At 46.9% G+C, this 19778-nt stretch overlaps 1 protein-coding gene across 1 annotated transcript in view; it reads right to left on the bottom strand.

The window, feature by feature from the left end:
- LOC144161799 (uncharacterized) overlaps positions 1-19778 on the bottom strand; it is a 120435-nt gene that overhangs the window by 60418 nt on the left and 40239 nt on the right. Inside the window, exon 3 of the mRNA XM_077692400.1 lies at positions 6193-6336. Within this exon, the coding sequence (XP_077548526.1) occupies positions 6193-6336 (144 nt within the window). The remainder of the gene's footprint in view (positions 1-6192; positions 6337-19778) is intronic.

Consider the following 19778-nt stretch of genomic DNA (forward strand, 5'->3'; position numbering starts at 1 on the left):
AGGCAAAACAAAGGGCAGGACGCGGAGGAAGCCAAATGAAACTTTATTAGCTTGCCGGCCGCTTCTGTTGTTCTTGACTCGCTGCTCTCCTCCTCTAAGCGCCGCGGCCCGTGTGAGGTGAACTTGCGCTACGTTTTATCCGCCTCCCGCTTTTGGTTTTGCCGTCGCCGACGGCTGTGCTCGCTTTTATATTGGCCCGCAACAACTGCGTGCCGCATCGGCCGCTCTCACCACCGGGTCTCCTTCCGAGGCTCGAAGAAAGAAAGAGCGCGAGGAGGAGGCGGCGGCTCCATTTGCAAAGGTGCTGATTCGGCCCTTTTCGCCTCTTTCTCGGGTTCAACTCACGTTCGCCAGAGGGAGCCCTGGGCCTTCTCCCGTCTCTGCACGAAGAAGGTCCCCCTCGCTGGCCATGCACACTTCGTTTTTTCCCGCCGTGCCGACTCTGTACCCCGCGCCGCCGTCACCGAGTTGCCCTCGCACACTCCCGCGCTCGGCCGCCATGGTAGGGCACGCGCGCGGAGGCGTTCGGCCACTGGTCGCGTCACCTTATATAATACGCCACCGGCGCTGCGCACACTTTACCGAGCGACAGCCGCAGCCGACGCAAACACGCACTCGGAGACGGCAGTCAAACTTAGCTGTCACTCAGATGGCTCGTTTAACGACTGAAAAAATAACAAGCTCGCGCCCGCAAAGGAAGAAGGAACGACATTCAACCGCTGCGCCTGCCCACGCAATGCACTGACCGTTCTAATTAACGTTAGCAACAAGTAAACGATGTGCTCCGTGTCTTTTGCCTATATTTGATACATCGTTTGTAAGTAAAAAAATTAATCCCGTTACTCAATGCGCCAAACGGGCCTGTAAAGTATCGCGAATGAATAAAATTAAACAAATCAATAAACGTATACAGAGGCGGATGATGCAAGCGGCAACAATTCTTTTGACCTCCTCGTGAAAAAAAAGGGGAGGGGGATAAACTCAGGGCTGCTCTGAGCACGTGATCGTTTAACTCCAGGTGCAGACAAGATTACACACACAAGGCCACACCTGCACGAAGACACGGTTGAAACACTCATACTATTGTACAGAAATAACGTGCTTGCGGATCACATTCCAAGATCTCGCAGGAGGGTCTTCATTAAGTGGTCTAAGCAGACCTCTTCTTGCATGATTTTTTACGCGCTCGCGGGTTTGCATGCGTGTTCGGGGGTACAAACACCGCGAATTCTCCTGTTTCGCGAAAAAAAATTATTGTACTGCATCTAGGCATATGCATACAGGGGAGCAGGTATACCCAATAGAGCGGAGCAGGCATTTTAGTTTTGGACGTTAACACCCCTGCCGTTGCGCCCATCTCCCTTCGATATTTAACATATTTCAAACTCACTTTACCATCTCACTTTACCGTAAGTCTTATTTCGTATGGCCGAACTAGACCAACGTTTAAAGAACTAAAGACACCACGTGACTCGGTACTTAATGGCAAAGGGGTTAAATTTCCATCCGGAGACTCGGTTGCTAAAATGGTTGGGTTGCGAGCCGTAATGCTGAACAATGCCGTAGCGTATGAGTGCGTTTCATTAGTGATAGTTTTTAGGGAACACCTGAACCCACAGTGATGCCAGCCTGCTTAAAAAAAAACCTGTTCATTTTCCCATTGCTTAACGAAAATGAAAATCTGTATGATTCGACTAGCAAAAAAGGGCTGAGTAGGCGCTGAGAAGAACACGGCTTGTGGGTGTGCAGTTAATCAGAATAGTTTATGAGTCACTTCGTTAATAAGCTATCATAAGCACTCAAGGCAGGGGGGAGATTGGAGAAGGTGAGCTGGTAATTGCCGTCATTATTTTCACGCATACGTATGCAGTGTAGCAGTGGCGAATAGCCTTAAAAGTCAAACGATGGATGCTTGCAGTGTAGTTGCTTGCACTTTGCAGGCTCACTGGAGAGCTCACACGAAACACGTGCAAAGATGCTTACACACGTTCCGCGGTTCTTCTTTGTTTATGCTGCGTAGCAGAACGCGTAATAACAAGAATTCACAAACATATTAGTCATTTACGCATGAAAATTCTGCACATGGAATAAATTATTATCGTCAAAAGGTACGACAGCTCCACCTTCCATGCGATTAAAACTGGCCCTTACATACTTAATGTTGTGCCTAAGCGTGCTGTATTCCCTTTATCGCAAAAACAAGTTGTCAGATAGCCTTGACTCGGTTAATTTGAAACGTGCACACAACTGCATCAAAATAAGTTATCTTCAGCTATGCACTGCCTGAAGAGGTTGTGTTAATAATTAAAGTAAGAGCAGCTGATGCTACTCGTTGTCTTCATTCGACTAGTTTATCGAAAAACACCCTGACGCCTTATAGAAAATAGAGTCGAGGCTTCGAATCTTGCCTAAGGGAATTAAATCACTGGGGATTTCCTGCCACCGTGCTATTATTGTACTTATAGAAACTCACTGCACAGGCGTACTATGCGACCAATGTGCCACTAACGTCTGCCTCTCTCGCACCAGTACGATCTGTGTTTACTAATAAACTTAGCTTTCAGGTACAGCAAATTTCTTACCTCGTTTAAATTTGTTTTTTTTTTGCTTATAACAACTCAGGGCTAACGAAGATTATATTTGTCGTGCTTCTTAGAGAGTCCTAGATATTATCCTAGATAATATTGTAACGAAGCGGCTCTCTAAACACCAGCTTGCGCACCAGCATTCGAGCTATCGAAAACAGATAGAAGAAACGGGCGCATTTCTGTTGAACCCCGCAAGAAGACAACGTGCAGGCAGATGTGTTCGCCGCGTGCAAGCTGCGACCGTTGCGCGATGCAGCTACCATATACTCTCGGGCGTTGCGGTGAAGCACGCGTTGACAAGCGCGTCTGAAGTTTCTTTCGGCAATTATCCGATCTTCGAGGAGGCCTAAGTTACGTATTATGGAAGCTTGTAGTAGCATCCGGTGTCGTATTTACAGAACAAAAAGGCGAGATATTTTGTTACCATTCCCGAAATCACGACGGCCGCTTCGACAATCATCGACCGACCGCACTGCGCAAAGAACGCATCATTAGCGGAGGAACACAAGCGTTGCCTCGTAACTGTGCACCTAAAACATTTGAGACTTCAATACATTGACTCTATATTCGAGAGCTTGCAAACTGCACACACACATACGCAAAAATAAACACAAACTGTGGCCGACGCGTCAGAGCGAGGATTTTTGAAGTTGGAGTTCTGCGAAGACTTGCTCCGATAGTTTCAAAGGCGATCAAAGCGTACGAATGGAACTAACGCAGAAACAAAAAAGACAGACAGCAAAAAGAAATGCGCATACATATGGAGTGTGTTCGTTAAAAGGTTTTACAGAATACTGATCACACTCGGGAAAGACACAACGGGCGTGTGAGGGTCGCTGTGTGTCAACATAGGCGCCTAGAACCCCGCTCCATTCTTTTTTTTCCCTGTCTGTATTTGGGGCGCGTCGCCGTGGAAGGTGCGAAGAGTTGCTAGCAAATACAAAAGAATTGCCAAACTAAAAAAAAAAAAGTGGGTGGTGGTTGGGAACCTCGGTAAGAGACTTCGAGATGTACATTCATAGGCATGAGTGGCATGGGTGTACTAAAGAAAACAGGCGGAGGAAACAATGAGGGAAAAAAAAGTGAAGGAATTTATAAACGGAACAAAAAAGCGATGCCCTCGACAGGGGCTAATAAAAAGTTCCGAGTAAAAAAATAAATTCGGGCCATAAAAGAAGGCGTGGGGCGAAGTTGGAAGCCAGTGCGCTCCCGTTCGGTGGGGGGCCATGTGAGCCGGAAGTAAAACGAAGAATTATGTATAAGGAGACCGGAAGTGGAGAAGCCAACTAACCAACTGTCGTCTGATTCGGAGCAGAGCGCGCCCTCTGCTAGCCGGCCTGTTTGCCTTCCGCCCCCGTGCCGCTGCAAAACGCACGGCCGGGAATGCAGCAGCAGTCCCGGCTCCGCCGTGAGCGCGTATTGACAAATGCTCTCGCCGGCAGTGTTTCGCTCCTGCGACTTTGTTCCGCAAACACTTCTTCTTCGGCAACCAAAAATGGAAGGTGCCAAGGGCCTCTCAACGGCTTGGCCCCGAAAACAAACACTGGCCGGGGAGAGAGCCGTCTTGTGCCGCTTCGCCGCCTTAGTTTTTGTGTACACAGCTTTCTCCCCTTTCCTACACTTTTCGTGACCTTATCCTTGACATCTTTTTTTTCTTCTCCTACTGTCGCAGACCTGCGAATTGGGCTTGTCGAGACCTAGACATCAATGTCTGGACGCTAGGATGCCATCTGTAATGCGCTGGCGATCGGCGACTAAGAGTACACTGTCGCCCAAGACTGAAGATCTGGTATGTATACCATGACAAGACGTCTATTCCTGAATATGTCTATACGCAGTAGATGTTCAGATTTAAGGCGTCATATGTATAAAAAAAATACCTTCCGTACGAACACGATCAACCCTTGCCGATTGTGAACCCAGAATAAATGTGAAAAAAGCATTAAAATTATTATGACCTTTAATACAGAAAACATTACACGCGGAAATGGCAGGAGTTGAAGTTCTTTCGCTATCACAATGAAACAAAAACAAAAATTACCTACAAGACGAACAAACGTCATGGGAATTACCCAGTAAAGCAAGAAAGTTGAACACGTAAGGATAAAAAAGTTCGATAAAAAAGCTAAACCAAAGTTGAAAACCAAAAACATAAAAGTGTCCAGTGTGCGTACTTGTCATGACCTCCCGGATGTTGTTTTCCTTTAATTTTTATCTGTATAGAGACATTGCTAAGCGGTTGATCGTCATGGTGCGAGTAGACATCGAAGCTGCGTGAGCTTGCCGCATCGTTTACGATAAAACATAATTAGCCGTAGACTTGTACATTGGTAGATATATTCACTGGCCTCCTTTAAGAAACGTTTTGACGCCACGCCCATCTTTCATAGCAGAAATTTCAGAGGGGGGGGGGGGGTGCACCCCCATTTCAGATAAGTAAGGGGAGAACGATTAAGGTAAAAGAAATTTCAGGCAATAATCCATTCGACTGCCGCGATTTCATCATCATCATCATCATGGTTATGTCCACTGCAGGACGAAAGCCTCTCCCAAAGATCTCCAAACACGCTTACCGAGTGCTAGCTGAGTCCACGCTTTCCCCCGAAATGTTCGTAGCCCATCTCTCTATCGAGCCCTCGGTCTATTTTATTTGAATTTGCAGCCACTCTGTTAAACGGATGGTTCACCTGTATGGCTGCAGGCTTAACGGAAAGTATGGGTGCAGGCTTAAAAATAAACACGAAAAAATCCAAGGTAATGTCCAATCAGCACGCCAAGACACGTGTCTCTAAGGTAGGTAATAAAGTCTTGTAAACAGTAGGCGGTTAAGGACCGTTAGTAAAGGCAAGCGGAAAACGAGGGAATTCTTCCTCTTCCCCCACCTCCCTTCATAATCATCACCACCAGCATCGTCGCCATCATCGTCATCATCATCACTAATTATTACAGCTCAATACGTCTTGCAGTGGCCACGCGTACAAGTTTGCGGCAATAAATGGCTTATTTTACTTCGCAGGCACCCCACAGAGGAGAGAGAGAACGGAACGGCAAGTTCCATTGACGGCTCGTGTGCGATGTGGAGTACTTGCGTATATACACACTGATCGGCGTCAATTACTGTGCTTGCCTCTGCCTCGTCGCTCGCCACGTGCCGGCGACAGAAGCGTCGGCGGGCAGCCTGTGGTTTGCGGCAGCGCGTTGGCCTGGTCACCCAACCCCGACGGAGAACCTGATGGATCTGCGGGGCCGACAGACGAGTTAATTGGTTGGTTCTCGCCAAATACCACCCCGCCGTCGTGGGAGCGCACGCCAGGAGCCTCCGCTCACGGCGGCAACCCCAACCAAGCGTAGTTTTTTTTGCGGGCGCTTATGTGTAGATATTTATACGGCGCCTCCTCGCTGCAGGCGTCTTTACGCCCTATTTTTCGCTCGGTACACCGCTCCCGGCGACACTTTAATAGATCGCGAACGTTGTCTTTTGGGGCTTTACTTTTAATCTTTTCGTCGGGGAGGATGCCTAACACCGAGGGCGACTTCATTCGGGAAACAACAAACAGCGTTATTGGCGGGAGGGTACGAAGAGTTGCGAGAGATATGCGCTCACCGTGAAGCTGGCGATTCGTGGCCTCCCTGTTCCACCGGCCGGGGAGTCGCGCTCTTCCGCTTCACCTGAAGTTTATCCTTGTTGTCGAGTTCATCACCATCACTCTTCCTCGCTGCACCGCCGTTGCGGGCATTACGTTCGCCCCTGGAAAAGCGGGAAGACAGGAAAACATAAAAAAGGATTAGCATAAAAAATAGGAGGGGAGAAAGCGAAGAGAAGAAGGGCGCGCTCCTCAAGTGTGCAACGAAAACTTTTTTTGACGCCGTTTGATCTGCAGGCAGAGCGCGTTTAGGGTGCTGCGTCCCCGAGCTTTGTTTTTCCAGGCCCTATCGATTGCCCGAGTGCGGCAGCATTTGAACGGACATTCGCACTTACGACGTTCGCAATGCCTGTAAATGTCGTCTACATGGCCTGCGAAAATGTCTGCGATCGTCGCGATTTTCGCATTTCAGAGGCACATTGTTTGCACACCGAATTAAGTGTGCAACGAGCAAAGCTTGTTGTGATTTTAAAAAATAGGTTTTATTTTACTTTCTGGTCAAGTTGTTTCAGACTGTTTTGCAGTAAATATGAGTTTACTTGCGGTTTCATTTAACAATCGGCTGTTATTTGTCAGTATCCACACGCATAGCACAGGAGACAAACACAGAAAGCAACACTGGGTTCGTTTGTTGTGCGTGCCACAGAGTTTCATACTAATATACACTAGAGGGAAATCTGGCGCTACTGTCTAGGGGAGCCGCGCTTCAGCGAGCGTTCCGTCATGTACCGGCCAGGCACGTTCCACTTGTCCTTGGCATGGCTCCTGAACAGGCTGAAAAGTTGCCTTTGGCTGCAAAAAAGCAACAATATTACTCTAACAGATTGTTGAAATTGGCTTTGTTATTATAACATTGAACTTCCAGAAAGGTTTATTTGTCAGTAATTATTTAGAAGCTTTATGCATGATGCAGAAGTAAAAAAAAAAGTCACCTTTCTGGCTTTGAGACAAAAAAGAAGCCATATGGCCAGCTAAGCCAAGTAGGCGAGGAACGTCGTTAGCTGCAATGGCGCCGCCCACGGCGGCCCGCGAGCGCAGCGTCTGATTTCCCTCTGGTATATATTACCAGAGTCTGATATTAGTATGAAACTCTATGGTGCGTGCCTTGTGCACCTCGGTATACCCCGCACGGTTCTTCTTGGGTTCTTCTGTACTTCCGTTCTTCTGTATTCTATAAAAAGGCCCTTTTTACACTTCACCGATGGAGCATTCGTGGAAAACAGCGTGCCACATCGTGTTGTGAGCGGCACGTGCATTTGTTTGGTGTGCCCCCTCTTACGCCGCGCTCATACAGGCCACGCCATCTGGTTGCAAAGCATGCAGATGGTGATGCCGTGACGATTGATGCGGCCCCGGCCCCTCTACGCCGCACGAGCGGCGTTCGCGGGGGTTGCTCGGTCGTTTCAAACATTTGACACTGCCGCAGCAACGAAAAAAGGTCGTTTCACGAGCGGCGCCGCATCTGCGAATTCGCAGGGAAAATCGCGCCATGTAGAACGGGCTTTAGAGCGCACGGTTCTCAAGATTACACCCCACAGGTGTCACAGACCGTCCGGAAGCTTTTTTCGCAACTTCCCACGATGCAGAAAAGTCAGAAGTTGATTTGATTGATTTTAGGGTTTAACGCGCCGACGCAACGCAGATGATGAGGCACGCCGTAGTGGAGGGCTCCGGATTAATTTTGACCATCTGGGGATCTTCAACGCGCGCCGAAATCTCGTACACGCGGACGTTTTTGCTTTTCGCCTCCATCAGAAAAGAAAAGTCAGAAGTGATTTTCACACTGGTCTCCTTAGTCGGTGTGGTGATGATTATGCAAATTACGTCGGGTAAAAGACGTCAACGAGCAGAGGAAGTGGTGTCAGTATTGTTAGAGGCTGCAAGTTCGACATGCTACAGTTCGTTCAGAGAGTTTATTGTACTGTAGGCGGGATAACATTAATGTTCTTGATGAGCTCGTTGTCTGAACAGCATGCAGGGAAAGCGACAGCTGAGGCTCCTATTTTGATTAGAACTACCTATGTATACGAGTACGGATTTCTGGGCTAGTTGGTGATGCTTTGAAGAAAAATTCATAGCGCATAAAAACAAGGACAGAGAAGAGGAGAGACAACACGGAGCGCTCCGTGTTGTCTCTCCTCTTCTCTGTCCTTGTTTTTATGCGCTATGAATTTTTCTTCATACCTATGTATATGTGGTATACAGTAGTGAAAACATAGCTCCCGAGTTTCATATGATTACATGACAATGAGGTATGCACTCGGTACGAATGAATACCGTGAGTCATTTGACGGCACTTCGATAAATTCTGAACTGCCGCTAACGCGACCACAAAGTAGGCAAATATTAATAGTGGTACTGAAGTCACAGGCGAGGCCCAGACCGCCCCCCCCCCCCCCCCTTTTTCAATACTCTTTGCTTAAGCGTTTCACACTACGGTCAAACTACTTGTTGAGCGATACATAATTTAGTATTAATGCGGTGATACATCATTAACACTGATCCACTATACAAGCATAAAGCGAAAAACACTGTTGAGGACGTGGAAACATCCAAAATATAAAGGTGCGTCTTACTCGCTGCGTGAGCTATAGAAAAGAAAAAAAAAACGAAGCTAAAGTAAGTTAAGCGCAGCATTTGCCTATAGCAAGCCACTGAGAAAAGTTAATTTCTTGCTGGTTTTTCTTTTGTGTCATTCTCTTGGTCGTATGTATTATAAGCACTATGAGCATCACAACCTAATGCGATAATTTGTCGTATGGCGCTTTCTCTTAGTATTTTTATGAGTTCCATGTATACTTGCGCTGTCTTTGTATAAACTTTTCGATAGGAACTTTAAAGGTGCTTTGTAGGAACTCCCTAGGAACCCTGTAGTCGGTCATTTTACATGCATGCCTTGTGGTCTTTTCCGCACTAGGTCAGTTTTATTTAGCTCCAGTCATCTCGAAACTTTTCAATTCGGCTGCGAATAATGTTAGGCACTACCTGAGGTCGTTAATATGTAAGGGGTCCGGTGCCCGCCCTGGGGCTCCTTTTTGCACGCCGGCTTGTGGGACATCTGAACGATTTTTAACAGCGAAGCTGTTTAGTAAATCGTGATTTTTCCTGTTCGCAGTTAAAAATACCCAGAAAATGCCGAGCTCACGCACGTGAGCGCGTACCTCGCGGCGATCGCCCGGCAGTAAAAAAAAAAGACAATAAAATGCCGAGCGCTCATGTGTGCGTACCTCGCGACGACCGCGGAGCGTCCCCGGCGCACGTTTGTCAAGCCAAGCATACCCAATTAAGGAGATTGGCCAAGATTGGCAAAAAAAAAAAAAAAACAATAAAGCTCCAGCGTTCCCTGTAATCATGGCAACACTTGCTCGGTACGAGGGGCTCCAGCGTTCGCCGTAAAAAAAATCGGGTCAACACTTGCTCGGAACGAGAAAGACACGTTATAGCGTACGCCCCTCCGAGGGGATGCCCAAGGATTATCATTTCCACAATAATGAAGGAAGCTCGCACTTATAGCAACGATGGTGCAGTAAAGGTCGTTGCGGCAGCGAAGAAGAAGCAAATCGGCTGCAGCTGTGGACTTAAACAGTCGTGATGGTTGTGAAGACCTCCAAGCCTTACGTGTTAGTGTGGGCTTCCTTCATTTTTTCCACAAAATACTAGCACAATGGCTGGGGATTGGCCTCCACCGATTCCTTCGCAAGGGCCTTCCATTCTTTCAGAATCGCCCCAGGCGTAGGGCTTCAATCGCCCGGCCTGACCCGCTTTCGGCATCGTCTAAAGTGCCGCTCTGTCGAACATTTGTCTTAGCGTGAGTTTCTTGGTGGAGAGCAGCGATGCCGAACTTCGACTTTTATTTTTATGCGTCAGACGCTCTAGTTCCCTTTACAACCCTCTGGACAGGTTAAGACCCCTGGGGAGTAGCCCTTTGACGATAGCCCATTAAAAACCAATAAAACGTGCGAAAAGGACGTTGTACCGATGGACGGAACCTGCTATGAAGCTGTAGGCTCCAAACTGAAACGTTTGTGTTCTCAGTAAGCCATAACAGGAGCACTTAAGGCGAGAAATATTGATTGCCGGGAGAAAGCACGAGATCGGAAGTAAAAAGTGAGTTCCCGAAAAAGGCAAGAAAGGGCGAAGGAGAGATCTAACTTCCCGATCAGCCAGAGCGGGAAGAAGGAAGAAAAAAAAAAGTCAGGAGTGCTTTCTAGCTTAGAGCCAACTGTTCTTTCGCGAGAACATTTAATGACGACTGGACCGGGCCATATTTCTCGTTCCTTTCAAAGGTCCCACCCAGAGACGCTCTCGCTCAAGAGGACTGTGCGGGATTAACGCCACGGGGAAAATATTCCACTTTACATTCGCCCTCTCCGTAAGACATTTCCCCGTTTTTTTTTTTTTTTTTTTTTTTTTGCTTCGCTCCCGTTCGGCCGATTATACGGCCGGCCCTAGTGTTGACTTTGTTTGCCAGGGCCCCCCCTCTCCTCCTGCGTCTCTTAAGCGAGCGGCAAAAGCAGGTAGCACAAGAATCTCATTTGCATTCCGATGCTGAGTCAGATTTCCAATCTAACTGTTTTTTTCTTTGTTGTTTCTGTTTACACTGCACTCCACAAAACTTCATCTTCCTCCTTTCTCGGCCGTCTTATTTCCTTCGTCTCCCTTTTTAACCGTTCGTCGTTTTGAGAACGCGTGCCCGAAGAGACGTGATGCTGTGTTTAAACAACAGTTAGGTAGCATTTTTGCTGCCCGCTTTTTTTTTTCTTCTTTCTCTCTCTCCCTCAACTTTATCGCAGACCAAAAGCCCAGAACACTCGGTGGAAGTTCCATCTTCAAAGAGGAAGCGCTGAGGCGCAGCCACCTTTGTAGGCATAAAATGCAGATCTCATAAATGCGTTTTGGGTGACGACAGCCCCGTTTGAAGACAGACAGAGCGTGAAAGCAAAGCGTGGGCAGCGCCGTCAAACTCAGCGTCGAATGCGGCCGGTTCGGTTTGTATCGTTCCGTAAGGGAGCTGGTTGCTCGCAAATCTCGTAATTCGTCCCCAAAATTTCAATTTTTACGAGTGGCTTTGCAGCTGTGCGCCTTAGGACATCAAAGTTCGCTCAAAAGAAACATTGTTCAGTCAACCGTGCGCTTACAGCGCTAAGACCGTTAGCGTTTCGAACGAATTCAGAGTTTCTCAAAGGCAGAAACATGGGGCCCATACTTGGAAATGCTTCATGTAGCCACTTTCACTTTGACTCTGCTACCGCGCCGCACCTCGTTGTCGTTCCACTCCCGCCTCCTTTATTGCACGCCGCAGCGGATCATGACGACAGCCATGCGACGCGGCCTGAATGATCAGCACAAGCGCTCCGCTCAGGTGAAGCCGGTACGGGCATCGAAGGAAAACAAAACCAATTACCAAATATATCCGACATGCGGCTATACGTGAGATTCTTTGCCAGTTTGTGTGAGTTGGCTACGGTTCGCATTCGTTCTTGGATGCTGTCTCCCCGCGCGCATTGATCGCCCTTAGATAAAAGAAGAAAAAAAATCATCTGAACAGTGCCTACAACCTGATTATTAAAGACAGATATTGAAACAAAACGAAATCAAATTCGCTGTCAAGCTTCGGGATCAAGACATATAGGCCAATCATGAAATCAAACTGAAAATTTTAATTGCACATTGCTCGTAGTGTGAGAAATTTTGGCACTTAAAAATTATGGAAAATGCTCGTTATATCATACCCACGCTGCAAGCCTTGGCCCAAGCTTGCAAAGCTGCACTTGAAGACAAACAAATGTAAAAATGCGCGCTGGAATTCAGCCGGTTGTGTCTCTGTCTAACCCAGTTAGTTGAAAATAGTGTATAGAAGATTGTTTCACCAGGGGTGTGTTGTCGTTTTTAGACCACAGGACGAACCCTGTGAGAATTCGACTGCCTCGCCCCATTACTTCCGTCGATCACCCCCTCTCCCACCCAGCAATAAATGTGAAGTTTAGCGCAAGTGCGCCTAAACGCTCGCCTTTCGAGTTGTTCCTCTCGTTTTGTAAGCTTGTCGTCTGGGCTTCTTTTACCCCCCGAGGTCATCTCTTAGTAGACCCCTTTCTTTTTACGTAACCGAACGGGTGCCTCTGGGGGAGCGAAGAAAGAACTCGTAAAAATAAAAAAAAAAGAAGCAAAAGGTGAAGAAAGCGAGGCCGGTAGCAGACCAGGGCGTGAAGACGGGTGTTCGAAGCGTACCAAATGCGGCGCGCGAACCTTTGGGGTTCCAGCGGGTGGGAGCAAAGAGCCCGGCGCCTGCACCGCGGCGCCAGCACCGCGCGGCTGATTTATACGGACCGCGCCTGGCCGTCCCCTCCGTAGTCTCTCTCTTCGTGCACGGCCCATTTGCTAAACAACGCTGCGAATCAAGACGGTCGCCCCAACGAGAGCACTGCTGCCTGTTTGTCCCCAAGGAGCGGCTGTGGCGCGCCAGGCTGTGGCTGTCGCTCAGGCATGCGAGCCTTACTTATTGCTCCTTTGTGCAAGCCTCTTCATGGGCCGATGCACGACGCACGACGCATGGTGCTTTTTTGAGCGTGTTAAACCGATCCTCCTTGAAGGATCGTGATCTTAAGGTGTACCCACTTTTAAGCAATTCCCGGTGGCAAGCATAAACATACGCATTTTAAAGAGGAGTTTGCTATGTCTCATTGTTTCATCCGTGAGCGCCGAAAACGCACAGCAGGAAAGCCAACTCGTTGATGATTCTGAAACGTTTGGAGAACATTATTTGTGTCCACTCAGCTTTCCTTCAGGGCATCAAGAGAAAAAAAATCAAAGTTAATTTCTCAAAAGGAAGATGCTTCAACACGAAGCTTCCTCCCGTACGAACTGAATGATTGCCAAAGTCTAAAACCGACGACCACGCCACGAACCCAAGAAATGCTGACTGACCAGAATAACGTCCCTTAATAGAACCAAAATATCGCATCGGGTCACTCAGTATTTTTGGGTTCGTGGCGTAGTCGTTGGTTTTTGACTTTGACATTCATTCAGTTTGCATGAGAGAAAGCTTCGCGTTGAACCATCTTACTTTAAGAAATGAACTTTAATTTTTTGGCCACGAAAAAAAAATTATTGCTCCAAAATATAACAAATATAAAACTAAGCGTATTTCCGATTATTTTCGTAGCCGAACGTAATAATTCTGAATTGTCCTTCTAAGCGAAGCATATATGGCTTTAGGGTTCAATGCATTTTCCGTGTCCGAGAACAAAATCTCCCAAGGCTGCATGCGTCTTTCAGGCGCGAGGCGTTCTCTAGCGCGAGGCGTTTGAACACAAACGTCCCGGTGCGTGGGCTATTAGAACACAGTCACTGCCAAAGTCACACGCTGTTCCAAATATGATGTAGAACTCAAGTTTATAAGTATCATCTCTTGGACATGAACCTAAAGTATATCTGCTAATAATAGGCACCATTTTCAAGATGAAAACATGAATTAGGCCTCAACATTATACTTCTCATCACGTAGATATATATTCGGAGTGGATTAGCTATCATTAATAGGCACCCCACTTCCAAGATCAGTGGAGTCAAAGTAAAATGATGTGCATGTATGGGTTGACCACCATAAACTCTCTCGAGAAATAAAATTTGCTCATACTTTTCTCCTAAATTCACTGTTTCCTCTATAACGTTTGCCACCTTCACAATATAGGATGGGTCTTGTTTTTTTTCTTGTTCCGGTAATCACGTGTGAGCCATGAGCTGCGTCGTAGCTTAGGCTGTGAATCAATTCAAATCGTCTAGGTTCTATAACGTACGCGTAAATTTTGTATGTACGGGTGAAAGTTGAAATGTGAACTGTCCACAGTGCACGAAGTTCCTAAAAATCCGTGATTTTAGTAGCCATCTGTTACCCTTCGAATGGGAGATTTTATGACCAAGTACAGATCAAAGATAAGTTTGGTTTCAAAATATTAAAATTTTATATATGTAAATTTCTTCCATGACCTCACGCACTTGAAATTTTTCTGGTTTTCTTTTTACATGGGCGTTTCCTTTTCGATGCATATTTTGGGGGCTTTTGGTGTAATTCGCAACTAAGGGCAATGATGTCATGCGCCGCACTCGTTTTGACAAAGAATTCACGCCCAAATTTTAGCGCATGTTCTCGGCACTTGCGGCTCTCTCTTCTCCTCGCCTGACGCCGTAGATGGAAAGATAGTGCAATGGAAAGGGGCTAGGCGTGGAGGCTAATTGGGGATGGGGTTCATTTCGACGTCGGTCACGGCCGTGCTACACTCAGTGCCCTCGTGCAATTTGCTTCGGCTAAACGCCGCGGCGGGATATTTGGTGAGAGCCATAGGCAGTGCTCGTTCGCAAGATAAAAAAACTTCCCAGTCGCAACTCCCGCACGTCGACGCGACGCTCGGCGAAGCTGCCTTGTAATGAAGCGAATGAAGCGGTGTGGCACTTGCGACTGCATCTAACGGGGTTGTTCCCCATTCTTTAGAGCTTTCTTCGGGTTTACAACAACAATTTGCACCCAAAGACAAAAATATAACACTTGCGGAGCGAGAACAGGTACAAGCCAGCGTAAAACACATCATGACAACATGTTACTCATAGTGAAAAGGAGTCACATCCGCTATTTCTAGCGCCATCCAGTAAGATCAGTGTTTTAATTTAGCATCTCAGGCAGAGTTGTAACGCTGGTGCTGGCGTCAATCTCGGGTGCGCAGCATTTGGTGCGAGTTCTTTCAACGCGGGATCGCCTTTAGGACTGTGGTACATTTAAATGGCGTACTCGATTTCACTCGAGGCCTCCAGGAATTGATTCCGGGTAAGCGACGGGCTTCATTCCAGGTAAAAACATGTCTTCAATGCGCGTGTCGGCTAAAAACACGCTAAAAGTGATCGTACTTGGCTACAGGACCCGTAACCGTACAGAAATGAAATCGACTGCCCCGATTTGTGAAAACCTTTGATGGAAGGTCTCTTCTTTTCCAGTCAATCCATCCAACCCGGGTGGATTTTTGCGACTATTCTGAGTCAGTGTGAAGCCAGAGTTCGTCATCCAGACTGGTTGTTCCGTTGGCTTTGCTACAAGTCCGATACTGGCACTTAAAAAACTTCCTGTCCCCACACGCCCTGTCTCTGCTTTTCGCAATCATCGAGTACTCCACCGATAGGGACCCGTGGCTATCTCTTATCAGGAAACTGCTCGCAACATTCCCCGTGAGCAGCCGTCGGCTACTGCTATACTGGTGAGTCATGTACAAAGCGGTCGTACGTGCCCTGACAGAAGAGTGCGTGCAATGGACGTGCGCACGTCAAGCCCGTACCAATTCGACGTTTGTTATGCAATCTTTAACTTTCGCGTCACGGTTCACCTGAGTGCGCCGCTCTTTATTACACGAGTGGTTACCTAATCGGGTGTCGTTACACTCTGTTAATTACAAATGACAGCGATTCTTGAATAACAGCATTAAGAACACCAAACTTATATCACGAAGATTACTATCAGAACACTGCCATGCAACACGAAATGATCCGTCTTTTCGCGTTGCAGAATTATGCAAGGAAAAAGTAACAGTTAGAAAGCTGCGACTGCTGTCCCCCTTTTTTAAGCACCGCACTATAGTTATACGATAATTCTGTGGAGATAAAGCTGCACAAGTCTTAAATCTTCCGTAGTTGTTTAGAAATGGTACAAACAAACAAACAAAAAAAGAAATCTAACGTCTTCTACGCAAAATGCGCCTACTGTGCCCTCATTGAAGGACATTGTGCGGGTTTACAATACAGAGATAGCTTTTTTAGGATGTCCTGAAAAAGCAGTTTTAATTTAATGCGGAAGCATTCTTTGCCGAGTTTCCCCTAGCACCAACCGTGTAACGCCCTGTATCTGCACGAAAATGCATAATTGGCGAAGTTGGCATATTAAATCGTTTTAATTATTTTAATAGAAGTTACATGGTCAAAGGGGAAATGCAAAAAAATGAAAAACTAAACTGATAGCAAATTTGTACTAACAAAATTTAGAAGGAATATCTTATGCACCGCCCTCTCCCGGAAAAGACAAATAAAAAAAGAAAACTAACCGAAACACGAAAAAGTGGCGTGAAAAACCACCAACAGCGTAGCGCCTTGTATCTGCACGAAAACGCATAACTGGTGACTTCAACACATTAAATAACTACAGTTGCGTAAATAGAGATTACTGGTGGAAGGCAAAAAAACTTAAAATAAAGAGAAGACGCGTAGGAATACCTATGCATCGGTAGATAATTCTCGAAATTTGTGTATTTTTTTCTTCAGTGACAGCTGTCGATCGTTTATTATAAGTATGTATTCTTCTATGGTACGGGTCAGGTAGTATGTGTCCGTCACTGTGTGGTTTGTCAGTATCATACGCACGGCGCACGCCGGGCAGAACACGAATATGAAAAACAAAATGTGTTTTCCCAGCTCGTAAGTTCAGGGGCTCGAACCTAGGTTCCTCTGGCACCGAAGCGGGAACTATAACCGCGTGATTTCATGTATTAATTACAAGCTTTAACTGTTGGTTTCTAGAAAGCAAATTTTATTGCCAATTTAGGACTCCGGGAGGCGGAAGGAAAATTTACAATGGCTTGTAGATTTCGCCTCAACTTAAAACAGCGACAACAAACATGCGTGCAGTCGCGGCTCCAAACCATGCCCCGCCCCACACACACACGTGACATACAATTACATGGTATATAGACCGGAATAGCAAAATCATTACTTTCATTAGAATATCTTGAGAGTTATCTTACCCAGGCACGTGCCCACGTACGGCCATTAAGAGCAAGCCACGCTCTAAGTTTTTTTTTTTCCTTCTTTTAAAACGACAGCTTTCCGTCGCCGTACTTCATATCGGGTTGTGTCAGCCAAAGGTGGCATCTGAGATCTGCTTTTCAGCATGCAATGACCAAATTTACCCAGTGGTTCCACTTTAAACTGCAATCAGTGGCGGATGCATGCAGGGGATGATGGGTGCGATCACTCACCACCAAGTGGCTTATAAACTAGCACTACTAATGCCACAGCCCGGGACAGTGCCCCTCTTTTTGGACTTACCCATTAAGTAACCAAACCCTCTTCTTTCCCCCAAAAGTCATTTGGGATCTGCCGATGGCTTCAATAAGCATGATTGCTAACTATCATAGCCTTATAAGCCGCCAAATGTATGGAAACAGTCATGAAATGGCTGTACGTTCGGATTGCAAAATATTATTTAAGATTAAACTTTGCGCCCGTAGGGCTAATTAGTGCAGAGAATTTGTCAGTACTAATATAAGGGCACAACGCTGACCTTGAAATGTTTTTTTCTTAGGTTACTTAAACTTTGACACGCCTCCCAAACTTCTCCTGTATGCGAGCCGACGCGCTGAGTGTGGCAATATTCGCACAGAACTTGGCATTCTCCACGCTAAAATTCTATTTGAGATCATGCCTTTTCTTAGAATCTGAAAACGAGCTGTGCTAGCTAAACTAGTTCTGCAATGGCGTAAATGAAGCACTGTTGCCTCTCTACCGATTCCGCCGCGGAGCAGCGCGACAGTTTTCAAACGTCACAGAAGAAAATTAGTTGCTAAAAGAAGTAAATAAAGGACTAGGTCGCGATGGCTCGCGTTTATTTTTCTTTCGCCTTCCTAACAGGAGAGAAAACGGCCAATCAAGACGGGAACCAGGAGAGTGGTAGCGGTCGTCCTGGAGAGATGGAAGAGGGGAGGGGGACAGGCAGCAATCTTTCCGAAATCCGATTACAACGGGGTGGTTTCGAGCGATCGTCGTAAGTTGGCGGGTCTTTAGAGGCCAGAGCGCGTTTGAACCTTGATACCGCAAAATGGAGGAAATAGAAGAAAAAAGATCCGGAAGTGGAGTGTGAGAATCCGCTAGGAGCGAGAGGAAAAAAAAAAGAACGGGAGAGAAAGAGAAATATTGAACGTGACAACCGGGCTAGTTATTGCAACGTAAAAAAGAAGGATGAGAATTCTTCCCCTTCGTTGATAAAGGAAATGAAAAATTGGCCCTCCATTTTCCTTGATTAGTTCAGTGCAGAAATGACTTGTGCCGCGGGTCCCCTTAAGGAAAAAAAAAACAAGGAAAGAAATATCTCAAGTCCTGCCTTTAGAAGCAATAAGTGAGCTGTTTTCCGTGGCTTCGGCAGAGAACTTTTCTGTCTCACCTCCCCATTACGGTCGCCCTCACTAGATGCTTTGGAGCGCACGTCCAGCGTTGGTGGGTGTACACACGTAAGGCGTGAATGACAAGAAAGAGCACTGGTGGACCACCGTGCATCTTTTCTCCTGCGTAAACGCAGTAGCGTTACTCTAAGATCTCACAAATCGCTCCAGCAAAATCGTTGTTTTCGCTGACGTCACATCAAAAGTTTAGAGCAAGAGCACCTTGCACACAAAACGAACAAGTGTACGTGTGAACGCCACTGTATGCACGTACTTTTCAGTCGTATACGGATACAACGCACATACACAAAGTAAAGTGCTCCCGCTGGAGCCGTTCGCCACTGCAACACGACCGCCTGCTTTATAGAGACTTGCGGTCAGCTTTGGTGAATAGGAATTTTCAACTCGAACTATGTTACAGCTGAGTTTTATTATTGGCGATATTATTAACTGCGGAAAAGGTCCCCAAAAAACTCCAGATTTAACCCATGTTGATATGCCTGCCGCGGTTGCGTAAAAGTTGACTTGAGCGAGTACGCGGACTCGTTGGTCAAATTTGCGACTGCGGAGACTTTATTTCTAATGCAGGCGAGATGCACATACGCGCGAGGTTTCGGCACGTAGCTTTCTATGGCTCTTTACTCCAGACCTCGTTACAGATCTCTGGTTGAGTTTCGACGCTATAAATAAGCGTCCACAAAAGTGAGCTTGCCCAGGACGAGTGCCGTGGAGGAGGACCACACGTTCAGACCCTCTAGGATTCTTTAACGTACACGTAAGTGTACATAGAGGTTCTGGTGTTTCGCCTGAACCCCAAAAGCAGCAGATGCGTTTCAATGCAGTCGTTAGTGCCTAATTCTGAAAACACCACGTCAAGCGAGCTGCAGAATGTGTGTGAAATGTGTGCTTCTAGGCGGGCTCTCGTATACGAGTATGGGGGAAGAAAAAAAAGGCACGCTGAGAATACATCATGACATTGATTGATTGTGGGGTTTAACGTGCCGAAACTACACAGGTTATGAGGCACGCAGTCTGGAGGGCTCCGGATTAATTTTGACCACCTGGGGATCCTTAACGGTAGCCGAAATCTCGTACACACACGCGTTTTTACTTTTCGCCTCCATCAGAAAAGCGGCCGCCGCGGCCGGGAATCGAACCCGCGACCTCGTGCTCAGCAGCGCAACGCCTTAGCCACTGAGCCACCGCGGCGGGTACATCATGATATCGGAGATGGTGGTCGTCTTACAGCGCGTGTAGGAGCAAATTGACCTTCAAATTGGGGAGGGAGAGATTGATTGATTGATTGATTGTAGGGTTTTACGCGCCGACGCAACGCAGACGATGAGGCGCGCCGTAGT

The sequence above is a fragment of the Haemaphysalis longicornis genome, unplaced genomic scaffold (genome assembly GCF_048455015.1).
Source record: "Haemaphysalis longicornis isolate Haplotype H1 unplaced genomic scaffold, Haemaphysalis longicornis Haplotype H1 scaffold_1, whole genome shotgun sequence".
NCBI classification, from domain to species: Eukaryota; Metazoa; Arthropoda; class Arachnida; order Ixodida; family Ixodidae; genus Haemaphysalis; species Haemaphysalis longicornis.